The sequence below is a fragment of the Podarcis tiliguerta genome, assembly GCF_965153285.1.
Source record: "Podarcis tiliguerta genome assembly, chromosome: 3".
Classification (NCBI taxonomy): Eukaryota; Metazoa; Chordata; class Lepidosauria; order Squamata; family Lacertidae; genus Podarcis; species Podarcis tiliguerta.
Window position 1 is genome coordinate 44,913,038 of NC_139536.1, and position 19,617 is coordinate 44,932,654.

The 19,617-nt window shown below is 40.1% G+C and overlaps 1 protein-coding gene and 1 long non-coding RNA gene across 5 annotated transcripts in view; both read left to right on the forward strand.

Moving 5' to 3' along the window:
* The window catches only part of LYST (lysosomal trafficking regulator), a 78,397-nt gene extending 60,008 nt beyond the window's left edge, over nt 1–18,389 (forward strand). For all 4 annotated transcript variants that reach the window (XM_083433864.1, XM_083433865.1, XM_083433867.1 and 1 more), the window contains exons 41-53: nt 98–164; nt 1,412–1,568; nt 1,869–2,009; nt 2,166–2,383; nt 3,029–3,259; nt 4,913–5,102; nt 6,070–6,206; nt 8,083–8,181; nt 9,990–10,129; nt 10,414–10,511; nt 14,529–14,685; nt 15,177–15,248; nt 16,656–18,389. In XM_083433864.1, coding sequence (XP_083289990.1) covers nt 98–164; nt 1,412–1,568; nt 1,869–2,009; nt 2,166–2,383; nt 3,029–3,259; nt 4,913–5,102; nt 6,070–6,206; nt 8,083–8,181; nt 9,990–10,129; nt 10,414–10,511; nt 14,529–14,685; nt 15,177–15,248; nt 16,656–16,794 — 1,846 coding nt within the window. In that variant the 3' untranslated portion in view covers nt 16,795–18,389. The remainder of the gene's footprint in view (nt 1–97; nt 165–1,411; nt 1,569–1,868; nt 2,010–2,165; nt 2,384–3,028; nt 3,260–4,912; nt 5,103–6,069; nt 6,207–8,082; nt 8,182–9,989; nt 10,130–10,413; nt 10,512–14,528; nt 14,686–15,176; nt 15,249–16,655) is intronic.
* An 849-nt stretch (nt 18,390–19,238) lies between these two features.
* On the forward strand, nt 19,239–19,617 carry LOC310674747. The gene is made up of 2 exons (XR_014509746.1): nt 19,239–19,354; nt 19,430–19,617. It is a non-coding gene; the product is annotated as an uncharacterized lncRNA (long non-coding RNA).

Sequence of the window (19,617 nt, forward strand, 5' to 3'; positions counted from 1 at the left end):
AATAAACACCCATTGTAGTCATTGTTGTGTTTCTTAACTACAGCAAGTATCAGTAATTTATGGAACTGACAAGCTGCTAATATTTGTATAATTTCAGAAATTTGGTCAAACCCATAGCTGTACAATCAAAAGAAAAGGAAGATCGTTATGTGGACACTTACAAGGTATTAAGATATCTAATGCATTATTGCTTAGTGCCAGCCTGGTATAAAAGGAGAACTTTATGTAACACTATTGACTTTGCTTTTCATTCTGAAAACATATGCATACATTTCCAGTTCAACTGAGTGAAAGGAAATAAAACATTCACAACCCAACATTCCTCCCTATACTGGCCTTTGTGAAGAGATCAGCAAGTATCTTATCCGCTAAACCAGGGCTGAGGTACCTCTGGCCTGTGGGCCGATCTACCAGGTGGCCAAATTTGGCCCACAAGACCATATTCCCCAAACCACGCTCATATGTCAATCAGCCGACATCACTGTATGACTTCCGCTGATGAACAAGAGGACAGAGTTTAGTCTTGGGGGAATACACTGCAGATCCCTGTAGAGAGCAAGATTGAATTCTTAATTCATCAGCTGATGAGTGGAAAGTTCAGTCCTGCTGCGTGCTGCAACAACAGCACATTTTCTGCAGGGAACATGCTGGCGAAATATACCTTTCGCCCATGCTTGTCATGTTATCGTGTCACCGGCAAGGTGGATAGTCCCAACTACCTGTCAAATTTGGGCCTTTCACTTGATCCAGCAGGATTCTTCTCATTTTCCTGTGTACTTCTACTATAAGCTTGCCCAAAGTTTTTTTTTAACTGGATAGGGGCGTATTCCAGATAGTTTAAATATCCGCAGCCCCTAATGGCATGATTAGGGGACGCGGGTGGCACTGTGGGTTAAACTACAGAGCCTAGGACTTGCCGATCAGAAGGTCAGAGGTTCAAATCCCCGTGACAGGGTGAGCTCCCGTTGCCCTGTCCCTGCTCCTGCCAACCTAACAGTTCGAAAGCATGTCAAAGTGCAAGTAGATAAATAGGTACCGCTCTGGTGGGAAGGTAAACGGCGTTTCCATGCACTCCTCTGGTTCGCCAGAAGCGGCTTTGTCATGCTGGCCACATGACCCGGAGGTTGTACACCGGCTCCCTTGGCCAATAAAGCGAGATGAGCACTGCAACCCCAGAGTTGGCCACAACTGGACCTAATACTCAGGGGTCCCTTTACCTTTACCTAATGGCATGATACCTCTGAATTGGTTGTAGATAAAGGCTTTGCCCACCAATCAAAGGGAGCCTTCATGATACAGGGGATGGATGGATTATAGTTTGGTGTAGTTTACATAGGGACAGGGCTGCGTGTCCATTTCCATGTGGATTTTGGAGAAGCATACCTATGTCCATATGTTCTCCCTTTTGCAGTATTTAGAAGAGGAATACCGTAAAGGAGCAAGAGAAGATGACCCAATGCCCCCTGTGCAACCTTATCACTATGGATCTCATTACTCCAATAGTGGAACTGTACTTCACTTCTTGGTTAGGATGCCTCCTTTCACAAAGATGTTCTTAGCTTATCAAGGTAAGAATTGCTTTAGGTTTTCATATATACATTTAATTGATCATTTATATGGAAGCTGTTCGTATTTATCGCTGTTTCGTTAGCCAAATGTGGCTATTATGATAATATCTGTTATGAATTTGGTATGTGTAGTACATTTATATAGCTTTGGACATTTTTATACTTTGATAGTATTGTATGACCAAGAAAATAATCCATTTTGGTTCTGTTTTGCCCTATTACAGGGTTCTATAAATGTATAGCTCATTCAATGTGTTCTTTTCTGTAGTATAATCAGTTTGATTTGACTTCATTTTACAGACCAGAGTTTTGACATTCCAGACAGAACCTTCCACTCCACCAACACAACCTGGCGCCTTTCATCTTATGAATCCATGACTGATGTAAAGGAGCTTATTCCAGAATTTTTTTATCTTCCTGAGTTTTTGGTTAACAGAGAAGGTGTGTTGGGGTTTCGTTGAGTATAAAATTGGGAGGAGAGGAACATTGTGTAGGCAGCTCTGAGCTGCTTGAAGGGAAGAGTGGGTTGCGAACATTTACTTGCATTGGGTACTCAAACCCAAGCCAACTACTATAAACAAGGCTTTATATTTGTAGGATTTGATTTTGGGGTGCGTCAGAATGGGGAAAGAGTGAACCACGTGAATCTCCCACCTTGGGCTCGAAATGATCCCCGACTTTTTATCCTGATCCACCGTCAAGCTTTGGAGTCGGACCATGTTTCCCAGACAATCTGCCATTGGATTGATTTAGTGTTTGGGTATAAGCAAAAGGGCAAGGCTTCAGTTCAAGCTATCAATGTCTTTCACCCTGCTGTGAGTACCTTTCCCCCCGTAAATCAATTTTTATTTATTGTACAGAAGCACTGGATGTTATATTTGTAGAACGTGTTACAGGACACTCCCCGACTTCCTCTTGTGAAAGTTAGTTCAGGCATTGGGAATTGCCCTACATCTTCCTCTGTGAGGATAGATGCAAATAATTCCTTGAGCTTCTTGGCAATCTCCTTGACCATTTATTAGTGCATCTTCGACTCCTACTAGGCAGCACCAGGTCCACAGGGAAAGACCCTGCACCCTAAAGACCTTCCTGTATTCAGCTAACTCTTAGTTTACTCTGCCAAGGTGTGTGAATTCAGCTCCCACTAAAGAAACATCCACCAACCATTTTGGGACATTAATAGGCAGTGTGCCTGACAAAGGAGTAGCTGGCCTGCAGCCATAGTGCATTTGTCTTGTTAGTTTAAAATTATGATCTTGTCTAAGAACACTACTTGTCAGTCTGCAGATTTGGTATGCTTTACCTAAGCTTAGTATTGTGCTTCATTACTCGAGCGTTTTGTCTAATCCATGTCTCAAACACATGCAGATGTTAAATGCATCAGACTGTGCAGCAAGAACCCCCCTTTTTTTTGGCTTTTCAATAGAACATTATATTCTTGTGTTTGGCTCGCATTTTAGACATACTTTGGAATGGACGTGTCAGCTGTAGAAGATCCAGTTCAACGAAGAGCCCTGGAGACTATGATAAAAACATATGGACAAACCCCTCGCCAGCTGTTCCACACCGCACATGTCAGCAGACCTGGATCCAAACTCATTATGGAGGGAGAGCTCCTTGCTCCCATGGGGCTATTGGTGCAGCTTGCATTCAGAGACACAAAGGAGCAAACTAAAGAGATCACATATCCGGTATGTCAGAGTGATTCATAAGGCTGCTTAATATTAATTAATATGTGGCAGCTAGTGTGTGGGGTCTTTTTGTAGGGGAGTATCTGGAAGATTCTCCTTCTTTCTAACCAGGGAAGGGGATCCTGTGGCCTTTCAGGTGTTCTTGGACTCATGTTCCCAACAGCCTCAGCAGCATAGTCAGTGTTTGGGAATGGTGGGAGTTGTAGTTCATCACCAACTTGGGGGGGGGGCACACATTCACTACCCTAATTCTAATGTTTCTATCTATCTGAAAATCACCCTCTTATATTTCACGCTGTTTTCCTTTGACAAGGAGATATTTCAGCTGGACTGCAAAGCATCAAGTAATCTTTCATGTTCCTGATTACTTGCTCATTTTATTTTCTCGTGTATTATTATACAGGAATCCATGTCAGTGTTGACCAGAGAGGTCCACAGATTTTCCTTTAAAAGGAAAGAAGAAACTCATGTTTAAAGAAAGCGTTCACTGATACTAATCTCCAAATGTTGTCACTTAAGTTTCTTCACAGGAATGCTTTATTAAAACCTGAGATGATTAGATTGCACACTTTATTTTCCCCTGGAATGTATTTTACTTACTCTAAAAACATTTAGCATACCTAATTCTCAAAGAAACTCCATGTGGCTTAAAACTCACAACACAAAAATATAAAATAACTATAAAATCCACATTAAAACCACAAATTTTAACAAACCACAGATATTAACATCAAATCCAAGCCCCCATTAACACACACACACACACACACACACACACACACACCCCGGCAAAACAGCTATCAGGCTACCAAAGATAAACCAGCAAAAAGGGAAGAATATTGTAAAAGCCTTTTAGGGCAGCTAGGTTTTTAGCAGCACTGATAAGGTCTGGTATACCTCACTTGGCACAGGGAGCCTCAGCAGAAGAGGTTCTAGCTCTGGGTATTGCCTGCTGTGCTTTTGGAGATGAGGGATATGAGTTAGGGCTTCAGATGATGATTGGGATGTGGGCAGGAAAATTCAGAAGAGGGGGTGGGCCTTAAGGTACTCAGGCCCCAGGCCATTTAGGCCTTCAAAGGTTAAGATCAGTACCAGGAAGCCTGTTATCTATGTCAAAAATGGAAAAAATTAAAGATTTGATATAATCTACCTTTAGCAAACTCTTAGGCCTGGCTCAGATGTAATGATCCAAGTGTGGTTTATCAGCCTGGAAACAAGTCCTGTGCTTTCATACTCCTTCTTCATGCCTCTCTTTCCAGCCTTCATTTGCACCCTGCTTCAGAAACACTTTCCTAGCTTCTTAAACCACAGTATCTTGTGATTCTAAATTGCGAGAGTGATTTAAGGACTTGCAAACCAGGAAATAAGCTAGGATTGGCCATTCCAACCCAGTAAACCATGGTTTAGCTTAGCAGTTTGGAATTGTTGCATCTGAATTTTGCCCTTTTGTCTTACACTATTCCGTGCTTCTATTTTTCCTTTGATATTTGTTCTAAGACCTTATATATCATTGAAGCTACCTTTGGATAAATACCAGTTTAAAATTTATGTATTTTAAAGAAAATTGCATTCAGCTTGAGATTTAAAAAGCTTAGCTATAATGACTGTTTAAAATGTGTTAGCTGACAGCTGTTTTATTTCATTATCTCTTAGAGTCCTTTACCTTGGATTAAAGGCTTGAAGTGGGGGGAATATGTAGGTTCCCCAAGTGCCCCTGATCCCCTTGTCTGCTTCAGCCAACCACATGGAGAAAGGTTTGGCTCCCTGCAGGCTCTGCCAACAAGAGCAATTTGTGGTTTATCCCGGAAGTTCTGTCTTCTGATGATCTATAGCAAAGAGCAAGGTAAGGGTGCTCAGTGGTCTCTGCAGTAGCATTGCAAAAAAGATTTCATGCTGCCAGCCTAATTGTCTCAACTGCTCTGCTGTCCAGTCTCTCACTCGTTCAGAGATTGCAGCTAATATAATGCTGAGGCCTGACTCATATGTTACCTGGGTGGAATAATTGCTGCTGAGATCTCAAAGTGCATGGGAGCAGAACTGTGTGGGAAGCAGTTTGTGAAGTGGCTCCCATGTGAGTTGGAGCAATTTTAGCCACATCTACAGAACCATCCGGAAATAAGTGGTTCTGCAGATGTACTAAGAATCTGCTCCAAAGTCACTTCATGCAGCCAGTTTCCTATGTGGTTTGAGATCTCTCTAGCAATTGTACTGCTCTGATCACATGTCAATTGGTCCCAGTAAACTTGTTAAACAAGGATTCTTCACTGTGGGAAGGGGTTTTTATGTTTAAGAAACTGAAGGATTTCAAGTGTGTCTGTTCTCTATCAAGTTCAGGGTTTGATATTTGGATATACAGCACAGACAAAATTTAAAATAACCACATTATTGAAGGCAGAGGTGGAGAAACTCGGATCCAGGGGCCGAATATGCCTTCCCAGACTGTTTTGTAAGGCCTAAAGTAATCTCCCTTGGCGACAGCCCACACTGGCTTCACCAGGATTTTTGCCTTGCTGGAATTTGACCTTCAACTCTGTTAATGCAAAGGTAACACCCACCTTTGCCTGTGTCCCACATGCCACTAGCATGTGGCCCTCAAAAGGTTTCTTAGCAGGGAATGTGTCCCTCCCATTTGAAAAGGACTCCCCACCCCCTGATTTTAAGACTTTATTGGAAAGTGTCCATTTGTTGCTCAGACATTCAAACAGTGGAATTTAAAATTAAAAAATAGATACATAATATGTGTCTTTTTGTTGTAGACTAACACACTGTGAGTTTTCTACTTAATCTGAATGTCCTGACTGCTGTTACAGGTGTAAGAAGCATGCACAGTACAGATATCCAGTGGTCAGCCATTCTGAGTTGGGGATATGCCGACAATATACTGAGACTGAAAAGCAAGCAAAGTGAACCTCCAGTGAACTTTATACAGAGCTCACAGTTTCATCAGGTAAAAGCCATTTTTATTTCCCCTCTTTTCACCTATAGAATGCCATGTTTGAAAAACAGTGTTCATCTGTGGCAGCGAAACCAGACCCATAGCATCTTAGATTATATGCTGGTTCAAAGATAATCTCAGTCTAATGATTTATGTCCAAGAAATCAGTCTAATGATTTTGTCCAGATGCTTGCCGTTCTTGCCCCTCTCCTCCCATTACTTGTCTCACTTTGGCACTTCTGTAATGGCTTATTAAAATATTGGTTTCCTATTTTATTAAGATCAGGAAACTGGTTTAATCTCTGTTTGCTAACCATGAACTGATCCCTGATATCATATCCTTGTTTTTTTAACAGAGATTAAACCACAATTTCTTGGTTTTGATGTTATGAGAAACTGTGGTTTATTAAACCCAAGATGGAGGTCAATCAACCATGTGTTATGGTGTGAAAGGGATGAGGGAGCATGTGGGCACAGTGTTACGACTAAATTAGGCCAAGACCTAATACACATATTATTATAACATGAGCTTTTATGGACTGCACCCCACTTTAGACAGTGTTCATCCTCAGGTGGCAGCTATATATTTGTTAGTGGGCCCAAAAGGCCACTTACTGGAAATCCGGCCTTTCTTATTGCTGTTTCTTATGAATGTGTGTGAGGAGGTCTGCAACTGAAGAAATGGCTTCTCATCCATGAGGGCTTATACCACTATAAATCTATTAGTCTTACGTTCATGTCCCTGATTTTCCTGGACTTCTGCTTCCTCTGGATTATAGAGATGTAGATAAACCTGCTAACTCTGTGAGCATTTCTTCTAGTAGTATTTGTTTACTACATTTCTGCCCTGCCCTTCCTCCTCAAGGTAGCCCAGGGCAGCAAACAAGCAATAAAACAATGCAACTAAAACAAAACATACTTATCACATTAAAACTTTAAGAACATCTAAAAGCATTTTTAAATGGTCATATGCCCTCATAATTAATAATTTCAAGGTTGCCAAGAACAGTCTTTTTCAGCCGTCAAATGCCCGGGCAAATAGGAATGATTTTACTTTCCTCCTGAATGTGCATAATGAGAAAAACCAAGACCAAGAGAGACCTCATTAGAGAGGGAATTCCACAAACAGGGAACTGCCACCAAGAAGGCCCTGTCATAGGTTAGCACCAGCCGGGCCATACCCAGTGGTAGCACCATGAATAGGGCCTCCCTACCAGTCATCACTTGACTTGTTCACTTCAGCAAGACTATAGGAAAATGATTGTTCATAAATCTATGGCCTTTTAAATTGTGTTTGTTTGTGTGTGTGCATTATTGTTTTTGTTTGTTACTATGTTATGCATTATTGTGTTTTTATATTGTAAACTGCCCTGTGAGCCCCGAATGAAAGGAAGTATAGGAATTTAACAAATAATGAAGGCAGCTATTTACCACTGTTAATATGAATGAATATGAAATCCGGAAAAGGTAAAGTAAATGAACCCAGTTAGGCTCATGTGCCGGCCTGCAATAAGATTTTCTGTTTTTTGAGGCGCAGCTCCCTCTGCACAGCTCTAGAAACTACTTCTGGGCTCCCTCCGCAAGGTTTGGATTCAGCTTCCTTTGTGGTGTAGAATAACTGCTTTCAGATTATGAAAGCAAGGAGCCCTGCTGTACTGGGTGGCTTTGCACCCTCATTAACCAGCTGTAGGTTTCTCTGTGATTAAGAGAGCTTTAGCCAATGCACTTCCAAAAAACCGCTAAAGAACTGAAAAGTGTGGGGTGTCTGTTCTGCAGTTATAAGCCACCTTGAAGGGTCTTTGAGATGAACAGCAGGGCATAAACTTAAGAAAAGCAAAAGTAGTGTGGGATACTATTTAAATGTCTCTCATTTTTTCTTTTATGCAAGGTAACAAGCTGCGCTTGGGTGCCTGACAGCTGTCAGCTTTTTACTGGCAGCAAGTGCGGGGTCATCACAGCATATATGAACAGATTCACTAGCAGCACAGTAAGTAAATGAAAGAGAAATAGTGACTAGTTAAAAGCCTGGCTATAGTAAATCGTATTTATTTTTCTCTCTATGATTATAAAAACAATAATACAAAGAGAAATCATCTTAGCAAGAACTGATCCCCCCCCCCTTGCCTTTTTTGTTGTTGTACCAAATTGGTTTTCTGATTGGGCTGCATCTTCTAGAAAAATGTTTTATCATTGCTTAAATTGCAAAATGCTTCCTCTTTTTTGTGGGTTTGCTAGATAAATGAAGGTTTGGAGCTTAGTTCCATGTGATGCAGGAGATCCATGATTAGATCTCATTTTTATTTTACATCAATTACAGAAGTTAAAATTTGAAAATATTGTTTGTGGTAAACGAGAGTGGTGCTTTAAAAACCAGAAAATAAACTGATACAGCATGGGCTTATATTTGGTCTATAAATGCTCTCAACCTAAATGTGGGCATTTCTCCCATTCCCTTCTGCTCAGGTGTGACCATCTTTATGGGAGTCCCATAGCTCTGGCATTTCTACACACAACAGACAGCATGCAAGGGAAACTTCTGTGTCTAGTCTGCTTCTCAAAATAAGGCCATATGGTGTGACAGCATGTTCCCTGGCATCTGTTTTGGTTTCTGCTCCCAGCTGACTAATTTAGGTGGACAACTTGATTCGGTGCAGGGCAGGAAATAATTATTATGTATTTTATTTGTTAGTCGCTTTTGTCACAAAGAGACTCACATTAAAATCAGTTAAGAACAACAACAGAGTCCTGGAATTGTAGAGTTGGAAGTGACCACGAGGGTCATCTGCTCCAACCCCTAGCAATGCAGGAATCTTTTGCCCAATGTGGGGCTCAAACTCACAACCCTGAGATTAAGAGTCTCATGCTCTACCAACCTAAAAAAGCACAGCTATACAGGGCTGCAGATCCCACCCCGCTAAAAAAGGCCACAATGCCAATCACGTGTGAAGTAACTCATACTTAAGAATGAAAGACATACGGTGTGGTTCTAAACTATTTGCGTTGCTGTTTCTACCTGAAATACCAGCGTGAGATGGCAACACAGTGCTATGATTTCTAACATAGTGCAGATGTAAACGACAGGCCCTATACCTTTATCCTGGCATAAGAAATCTTAGGCAGGTCTGTTTTTTAATGGGCTGTTGGAGTCTAGCACCACACTGATGTGGCTAGCGTATCTAGGAAAAGTGTTGGTTCTTGTCTGTCGCCTCTTCCTTCTGTTCTTACCAGCTTCTTTTATTATGATGACGATTCTGCACCTCAGTTAGTTTTTTGGCTCTTCAGAGAGGAATTAAACAGTAGTAAAGTTGGGCAAGGTTTTATTTCCTTCTCGCTGCAGTTTGTTCTTAACAATGGCAATGTGAAAGACACATCTAGATATAAATTAGTCAAGCGACAATGTGTCTTGACAAATAAGGCAGCTGTATAGAGCTTTCCTCTGTGCTAATAACTATGTGAGACATCTGAAGATGCTACCTTTCAGCGCTAATACCATAGTACCATTTGTTTGTCAGCCAAGTATTCAGGTTGTGTGTGTGTTTTAAGTGGTATGGATGCTTTTGACTTGAGCAACCCTCACTTACATGTTGTTGTTTTGATAGCTGAAATGGAAAAACACAACTGTATAGAATAGGAGCTATCAGTGATGCAAGTGCAAATCGTTATTTAAAACATCTATACCCCACCCGCTAGCTTAGCATCAGACCTTGTTTTGCAATATAGTTTTGTGCCCTCCTCATCCCCCCACATCCCAATTCAACCAAAGTTGGAACTTAGTGTGTCTTTGTTCCTTTTCAGCCATCTGAGATTGAGATGGAATCTCAAGTGCATCTGTATGGCCATACTGCAGAGATCACCAGCTTGTTTGTCTGCAAGCCTTACAGTATAATGATAAGCGTGAGCAAAGATGGAACTTGCATCATCTGGGATTTGAACAGGTACGAATATACTTCAATATATCCTCATGCTGGCTTGACTTCACCCAACTTCTGTATTTTAAATATTGAAATATAATGTAGGATTGACTTCTGTTTCATTTATCATAAAATGGATGGTGATAATTAAGTACTATCCCACCCGTACTATATAAAAATATTGTAGTCAGATATTCATAATTGATATTGGAGGCAGGCACATCAAATAAAACATTAATTGAAAGATACAGATACTTTCAACAGCAGTGAAAGCTGCTTCTTTCATCACTGAACTCTGATTCTTACAGGCTCTGCTACGTGCAAAGTCTTGCTGGGCACAAGAGTCCTGTAACAGCAGTGTCTGCTAGTGAAACGACAGGTGACATTGCAACAGTTTGTGACTCAGGTAGGTACCTTCTCAAAAACAGTGCTGTGGTTTGTTTCCTTCCTATTGGGCAAAGGCAGGTGCAGGACAGACATAATTTGAGCAGTGTGTGCTGCTGGTTCAAGGGAGGCTATCATTTATTTCAGACTAGCTTACCTTGGTGTGCAAACCAGACCATTAAATCAGACCCTGTAGTTCAGTCTAAGCTGATGGACAATGGCTTTCCGACTTCAGACAGGAGCCTTTACCACCCCTCCCTGAAGATGCTAGGGACTGGATGTGGGACCTGCTGCATCAAAAGTTATGCTCTTCCACTGAGCTATGTGCCCCTAAAGGCAAGACGCAGGGGTTCTTATTGGCACATACTAGCAAAGACTGATCCACCAAACAGGGCTGAGGAACTAGAACTGGCCAGTGGGCCAGATCCTTATCTCGTCCACTGGCAAACTATGGCAGGTAGGTGGAACCCTCCATAATGACACCTGCCAAAGTTCAAAGGAGGTCTCTGTAATGGCTGGTCATTGCTTAGAGCAACCTTCTTTGAAGATGAGCTTTCAGTGCCAATCAGCTGAAAGAGGCTTCTTTTAAATGGTGATCAGCTGATTGCCTTTTGAAGTTTCTACAGAGAAAGCAGATCGTATTCTAAGCGCTGGGGAAAGCGCTTTGAATACAAACTACTTCCTTTGCAAAGAAAAAAAATGCTCACTTTAAAAACAAATGTGTTGCTTCCCAAGCACCCAAAATCTGCAAGGGGCTTAGCAAGCCCTGTCTTTGGGGCTTGACAGGTAGGTGTAGGGCTTGACAGGTAGGTGTAGTGGCGTGTGTAGCTCAGGTGGCCTGGTCACCTAAAGGGGAGCTTCATTTCCCTTTGTTCACCATTGAATGCTGTTCTAGAGGGTGATCCCAACATTCAGTGATGGGTTTGAAGGGCTGTGGGGTAGGCAGGTGGGACCAAACACTCTGCATACCTGTGATTCCTGGACATCATGTTTACTATGCATTTTCCTGGGTGAAATGATGCTACATTGTAAAATCTGTATGTGTGCGAACACAATCACATGAATCTCAATCTCTCAAAGGTTTAATGCTTCAGCTACCTCTTAAAGAGTTTCCATTATCTGAAGTTAAGGCCCAAACATCAGATATGTTATCCAAGATACTGTATCAGAAAAATTCCTGTGGGGAATATACAAGCCGTAATTGCTTTTGTTAAAATTATATCTTCTCCTTGCTTCCTGATATTAAATAACTGGTAGCATGGGGACTGTATTAAAATGTTCATTAAGTATACATACAAAAGCAAGACAAATATCGGTGATATTCCCATTGGCTCTGCAATAGAATTAAAACAAGCAGCGTAGGTGTTCCAAAAGAGGAGATTCCGGAAGAGAATGTGGATTATCTGTAGCTATTTGTAGGTTACTGCACATCTCTAGAGACTGAATTGATTTATCAGCAACTCTCTAAAATCCTAGAGAGATTAATGGCCAGTTTACACCTTCATTTGTTTCCGCTCCTCAGCTTGAGCTAAAGGTAATAATGACTCTAGTCACTAGAGTACTTAAAGGTAAAGAGGGGTTGGAGTAGGGATGGGAAATGATGTGTTATATATCTAGATATTAGTTTTAACCTGTTCCTTTTCTTTAGTGATTTAAAGCTAATCAATTTTTAAAGCTGCCTGCTTGCCACCTGCCTCTTTATAAATTCATGTTGGAGTTAGATTTTCTTGCTGTTCTGATACCTTTCTTATTTGGTTGATTGGCTGGTAAAGTTCAATCAAAAGTCATGACCCAGAGGTGTGTTGTCTTCATTTAAAAAAAAAAAATGAAATATCAAATGCTTGTGTTCCTTTTTATATATTTTATTCTTCTTCCTTTATATATGGGAAAGGGCATGGAACTATGTGAGTCACCAAAGCGCTTTCCCCTTATCAGTGGAAATAGATGTCATTTTTACCTCCCTCCATGAGGAATTCAGCACAGCTTTTCATGCCTATTGTCTGAGCAATAGCTGCAGAGTCACAAAATGCAGCCTGCTACTTCTCATCATGTCTACCTGGCCCATTAACAATGTTCAAGGCTAAATTAACAAACACCCCATGCTCTTTCAAGGGTGGGCACCACATTACCTTCCACAAGGACCCCATCTGAAGATCTCAGACAAATTACTGGGGGGAGGGGGTCTCTCGCTATCCAAGCAGAAACTGGATCACTACCGTATTTTTTGCTCCATAAGATGCACTTTTTTCTTCCTAAAAAGTAAGGAGAAATGTCTGTGCATCTTATGGAGTAGAATCATAGAATCATAGAACTGTAGAGTTGGAAGGGACCCTGAGGATCATCTAGTCCAACCCCATGCAATGCAGGAATATGCAGTTGTCTCATACGGGGATCAAACCTGCAACCTTGCCATTATCAGCACCAAGCTCTAACCAACTGAGCTATGAATGTGTGGTCCCTGGAGCTGAATTGCCTAGGGGCGAAAAGCAGATCATGCTTTTCTTTTCTTTTTCTTTTTGAAAGAGGGAAGTGGGTGTTGAAACAAAGCCGCTGATCGGCAAGCAATCAGGGAGATAAGGCTGCTGGTAAAGGAGGCTGCTGGGGGAGGGGGGGAGGTAAAGACAGCGAACTTGCAAAGAGAGGAGACAGGAATACTAAAACAAGCAATGAGGAGAGAAATTAGAAGAAAAGGAGGAGCAAAAAACTGTTCCAGCTAAGAAAAAGACACTAAGGCAAACAAGAGAGAAGGGAGTGTTGAAACAAAGCCACTGAGCAGCTGATCGGCAAGCGATCGGGAGGGAGATAAGGGACGCTAGAGATAAAGGAGGCCTCCTGGGAGGGGGCAGGTAAAAGCACATGGATCTTCAGGATTTTTGCATTGGGTCACCCCAGATTCACCATCAGATCACATAGCATGTCCATGGCTATAGCCTTCACCAAAAAAAGCACGCATCCACTGTTTCGTGGGGCCACAATGGCACAAAAATGTGGTTACAAAGCACGAATCCACATGGATTCTCCAAACTCACCGTCAAATCACATGTCTGTGGCCACAGCATAAACCACAAATATCATACACCCACTGTTTCATTCAGAATATTTTTTTTCTTGTTTTCCTCCTCTAAAAACTAGGTGCGCCGTATGGAGCGAAAAATATTATGTTTGGGGTGCTTTAGTTCACAAAGGCTAGATCGCCTACAAGACCCTGTTTGACTCTGTGATTCTATTAATCTGGCATTTCAGTTCTGTTTGTTAATTAGGTGAAGTAATGGTCAAATATCCATTATGTCAGTCTGCACACCAGGAAGTGGCTTCACGTAACTTACATTTTCTTCCAGATGTTGGATGCTCTCATCACACTGATGTAATACAATTGTAAAAGTAGCTCAAGGCGCATTTCAGAAGGCAATCTTTTTGCATTCCCGTTTAGGCCATATGATATCTCCTGGGGGAAGAAATATACTTTTCTCCAGTACATCCCTAAGCATAGCCTGGTAGGAAGCCAGAAAATGCATTGGTTCTGTGCTGACCTTTCCATCAGTTGGGCCATTACATCTTGCATGTCTTTACTTGGACTGCTGGAAATAGAAGTTTTGTCTGTTGCCAGTCCTTATTGTATCCATTGATATTACGTTTTAATCGTGCTTCAAATCGAGAAGTAGTTTATATCTAAGAAGCTGTATGTGAATGTTTGAAATAAAAGAAATGGGAAAATGTTTGAGATCCCCCAGATTAGAGCAATTTAGGGGTGCCCCTTATATTGACAAAGATGTCCCCCTGCAGTCCAGTAACACCTTCAGTTTGTTAGTGGTTGTTAGGTGTGATTGGTATTACCTATTGATAATGCTATTGCTTCTGTGTCATTTGGATTTTATGTTTTTGAGAAATAGTCAGTATCAGAAAATGTAATGTCAGCGCTTGCATATGATTGTATGCTAGCCCTTCATTCTTTTGAGTGGTCTTTTGGGTAGTATATTGTTTCATCTAGATCATGTTCTGGATTTTATTTTGCTAATGCAGCTGTTCTATTGCGTTTCAGTTGGTGGTGGCAGCGATCTGAGACTTTGGACCGTGAACGGTGATCTTGTGGGACATGTGCACTGCAGGGAAATTATATGCTCTGTTGCTTTCTCTAACCAGCCTGAAGGAGTCTCTATCAATGTGATTGCTGGAGGGCTGGAAAATGGAGTTGTACGGTGAGTGGTTACGAGAGACAATTTTCCTTTTTGATTGCAAGTGCTCCTTATAAAAGCTATTCTTTGGGAAACTCTGTGCCATACTTCTTTTTCCATGCATCTGTTCTGAAGATGTTATTTCTGTGGAGCAAAGGGGACAGCTTCCTCCATACAGTAACCCTAGTTTCTCAGCTTTACAACAAGGTTGTGAAGCAGGGAGGGCGCTCTTGCTTCAGAAGGGACCCATTTGCAGCAGATGAAAAGGGTTTCTAAAAAAAACCCAGTTTGTCCATGACACTTGCACTAAAAAGGTATACATATGCATTAGCACAGCAAGGTCATGGGTGCGTCTGAAAAATGCCAAAAATCTGCAACAGAGGTTTAACCAGAGACTCTGGCAGGACACAAAACGAGATGAAAGTGCTAGTCTTACAATACTGCAGCCAAATCTCTGGAAAGCTGTTTTTGGATTGTATGCGGTAGCAGTCATTCTGTCTTTGTCTTTTCCTTAGGTTGTGGAGCACGTGGGATTTGAAACCTGTGCGGGAAATTACATTCTCTAAATCAAATAAACCTATTGTAAGGTAATAAACAAACAACAAGGAAACAAACAAATGGTTTCATTTTGGAACACAGCAATTTACTGTTACGTTTTGAGAACATGGTTTTCTGTGTAAATTGATGCCTTTGAAATATGTTTTGCTTACCTTTTTGAAGTTACTATTACAGATAATTTTGAGAATTCTGCATTACTGTCCGTTACTGAATTTACTGTCCGTTTGCATCTATTTGTGTTCCCATTTAGTTTGTGTAGTCCACATATTACCCTCAAACAACACCAATATCAATTTCCCCTGTAAATTTGGGTTTGTCTGATATGGGGATAATCCAATAAATTGGGGGAAATTGGGCTCACAACTGCTCTACTGAGGGCCACAGTTGATCACTTTTTGTGTTCAGTTGTCAGTACAGTGGTACCTCGGGTTACAAATGCTTCGGGTTACAAACGCTTCAGGTTATAGACTCCGCTAACCTGAAAGTAGTACCTCGGGTTAAGAACTTTACCTCAGTATGAGAACAAAAATCGTGTGGCGGCTGCAGGAGGCCCCATTAGCTAAAGTGGTACCTCAGGTTAAGAACAGTTTCAGATTAAGAATGGACCTCCAGAACGAATTAAGTTCTTAACCAGAGGTACCACTGTATCTGCTGCTCCCCTTTCCATGCCCATGACTTCCTCAGTGATTTCTTTCTTCTTTTTCCTGGCTGTGCTCATAATTATTTCTGGTGCGTTCCTGAATGGAGGAATAAATATTCTTTCTTTTGATCTGTCAGATTACATAAAACGAGAAAACTGCAGAAGCAAACCACATAAAAAATTTTTAGCAGCAAATAAATTGGGCAGCAAACTGAAAGGTGTATGCTGAGAATTTACTTTCAAAAGCCATTTCTTCTGCAGTGGGCTAGTAAAGGCACGTCAGGAGCGTAGCCACATATATTTCTTTCCATAGATATTTCACATACATTTTCTTTTGACCCCTAAGATTTGCAGGAAACCAGAAAACTGTACAAGGAAATTTATGGTTGCCTGACTCTGCACTCCAGCACAAGAGGCAGCTGGGATGCGGGAGTGGGGGGGGGGAGAGAGAAAGCTTGCAAAGAATTAGAATAAAATAAGAGTGAGTATAGACTTTAGACTTGATGTGCGGCAGTTTCCTTGGGACCTATTCAGGGGTGAGGGTGGAGGAGCTGTTGCAAACATTCCTAACGTTTTTCGGAATTGAGTGAATGTACAACGTGCTGTTTTGTACGAGACTTTTTTTTTTTTAGAAAGGCAGGGTGTCAGTGTTGAAAATAAATGTATGTATTAGCACAGGTATATTAAAACTGAGACCCCCCCCCAACCCCTTTGAGGAGCATCCTTAGTGTTACGGTTTAAAATTGTCAATAACCCGTGAGATGTGACAAATTTTTTGTTTTGTTTTTCTTTACAGCCTTACATTTTCCTGTGATGGCCATCATCTGTACACAGCAAATAATGAAGGAACTGTTATCGCTTGGTGTCGCAAGGACCAAAAGCCCTTGAAACTCCCCATGTTTTACTCATTCCTGAGCAGCTATGCAGCTGGCTGATGGCTGTTCTTCCTCCTTGGCCTTGGTTATTTTGAAGCGCTTTCAATCCAGGGTAGATTATAGAACTTCTGTTTACCTGGATCTTGAAATACTCTTTTAACATCTTCATGATAACTGAGAGTAGATTAGCAATATATCAGTGGAAGGCTGCTACGAATGCTCACGCACCAGACCATATCACTGGTTATAGGAAACTTCTGGTGTGCTTTTTTTCAGGAGAGAGTAGAAGCGCTAACCCAGAAGTTTAAATGCTGCAATGTATAATGTAAAAATATTTTTACAAATCATTTCGTGGACCATGTATATTCTAAATCCTGAAGCGCTAATGGTGACTTCTGCCCCTTTGTGTTGTAAAAAAATAAAATAGAATTAAAATACTTCAAAGGTTTATTAAAAAAAAACCAAACAAGGTCGGTTTGTGTGTATAACTTATTAGTTGACTGTAGTACACCTTTCTCTAGAATGGACACACCCAGTTACCAGTGTTTTAAAATTCAAGAACTCAGATTTGCTTTATAGAGAAGCAAATTAACTCTGTAGGTGTCTCTACACCAATGTTGTTGAAATACCGGAAGTACAATTCTATGAAATGTGATTCTATTTATTCACTGTCTTAATTTATAACAGACCATAAATCTATAGCAGTTTAAGTATATATGGTACCTGTAGTTCAATAGGCAAAACTGTTGTGACAACATGAAGCAATACAGAAATCTTTCAAAATAATTTCAAATTGTATAAATCCCAAAGACTAGAACATCTTGTGGTTTATACTCTGGACATCAAGAATGGGGTAGCAGAAATATACTTCTATTTGTCATATAAGAACTGTAAAAACTCTGTAATGGCGGTTGGGGAGGGGAGCAGAATTATGACAATCTGGCTAACTGAGCAATTCTGTTAATTCAGATATTTAAACTCCACCAAAACTATTTTTTCCAATTCAGTTTTAGCAATGGTAGGGGGTTGAAAAAGTATAAATATCATAATTATGTTAAAATCATTTTGATTTGTTTAAAAACTGCCTGAACTACATTTTAAAATATATCTGTATAATACTAATGAAGAGTTACATGCACAGAACATGAACTCACAGAATAGGAACTCATACGTTTTCTTTTAAAATTATGGATTTAAACATAATTATGACATTTTCAGCATGACTCCCCCCCCCCTTGTTAAAAGCAAATTGTAACAATATTTACAATTAGCAGTTAAATATGTAAAGCCTTTAACATTCAGTTTATAAAATTCTGAATCTTAATGGCTTTCTCATGTGGCTAATTCAATAAATAAGTTTATTTAAATTTCTGATATACATGTGGTATAAATGCATCTACTCTCTTTCTTGGGGAAAAGCAAATAAGCCCAGAATTCCTTAGTGATGTATTAACTTATACATTTTCCATAATCTACATCTTTCATTTTGTTCTTCCCTTTGATGTTTCTTTTGCATGTGCCTCTTTTAAAAGCATCACGAAAACTGTAACTGGTCACTTCATAAACATGCAATCAACACCCTTTTTCTACTCATTCAAATATAAAATTGTAGGAGTCTTGAAGTTTTCAGAATTGTTTCAGAAAATTCTTTTGGGGGGAAAGGGTGGGTTTTTTTTGAAGGGGAAAAAAAAAGTATTTCTGATTAATCCAGAATCTAAAAAAGCACACTAGGCATGGTGTGTGAATATATGTATGTCTCTTCCTAGTCTTTTCCCAACTTGATGCTGACGTTACATTAACACCTATGGATTTCCACATTTAAAATTACAAAAGGAAAATGCATTTTGGTTTGCATTTCAATCATGTTTACCATCTAAAAACAAGGACTTTTACTGCAATGGTGTGCTTGAGGTAACATCTTTTTTCATTGTTCTTGAGGCATTTTTAATTGCTTCTACATTAGGATACAAAATGTCACTTATGAAGTCTTACTTTTAGGACATTATTATAAATCTTAAATATGCAAAACAACTGACCTTGTGAGATGCAGTATTTTTATGCAGAGCTATAAGGTTTTTGGATAGAATGATATTTATTCAGCATGGCAGCTTTGTTCTGGAAATCTTACTAACACCTCATGAGGTTTATGCATACATTGAATACCCCTGTAAATAATAATATAATTACAGTATATTTATGTTCACTGCACCTATACTGCTGAGTAATAAAGTATTTCATACAAATATAGATAAGGCATTAATATTATACAGATGAAAACTAGAGTCTACAAACCTCCACAGGGATTCTAGGTATGTTTTCTTCTTCTTAACTCACATTACTTATTTCAGTTGTTATTTTGTTTACATTTGCTGCAGTGCAATCTCCTTCTTAGGACCTGTTAAATGCAAAAAATAAATTACTGTACAGATCTTCAGTATTGTAAGATAATTCTACTTTGCCCAGAAACTTAAAGAGGATTGATCAGGGAATTCTCAACTTCTCTTTTCCCCAAACACCATACCCACCACATCAACTCACTCTTATGCTGTTTTGACCCGATGTTGGCCATATGTTTCTCAGATTGCACCTTTTTTGGCCAAATTACATTGGGAAAATAAAGGTGTGCATTAGATTTGATGGCACACTGACATTAGCCAGCAAATTATATTTTGGTTTCAAGGTTCTGAAAATTGAGGTGCGCATTAGATTTGATGGCGCATTAGACTCGAGTATATATGGTATATCAGTTAAAGAACTGAAACTACCAGACATAGAACTGCATTCAAGAAGTTCTATTTGACAGTTAAAACAAGATAGGTGTGAATTTAGCTAATTTGAATTAAAATGTACGTTAAATGGAATTAAATGGTCATGAATCGGAAA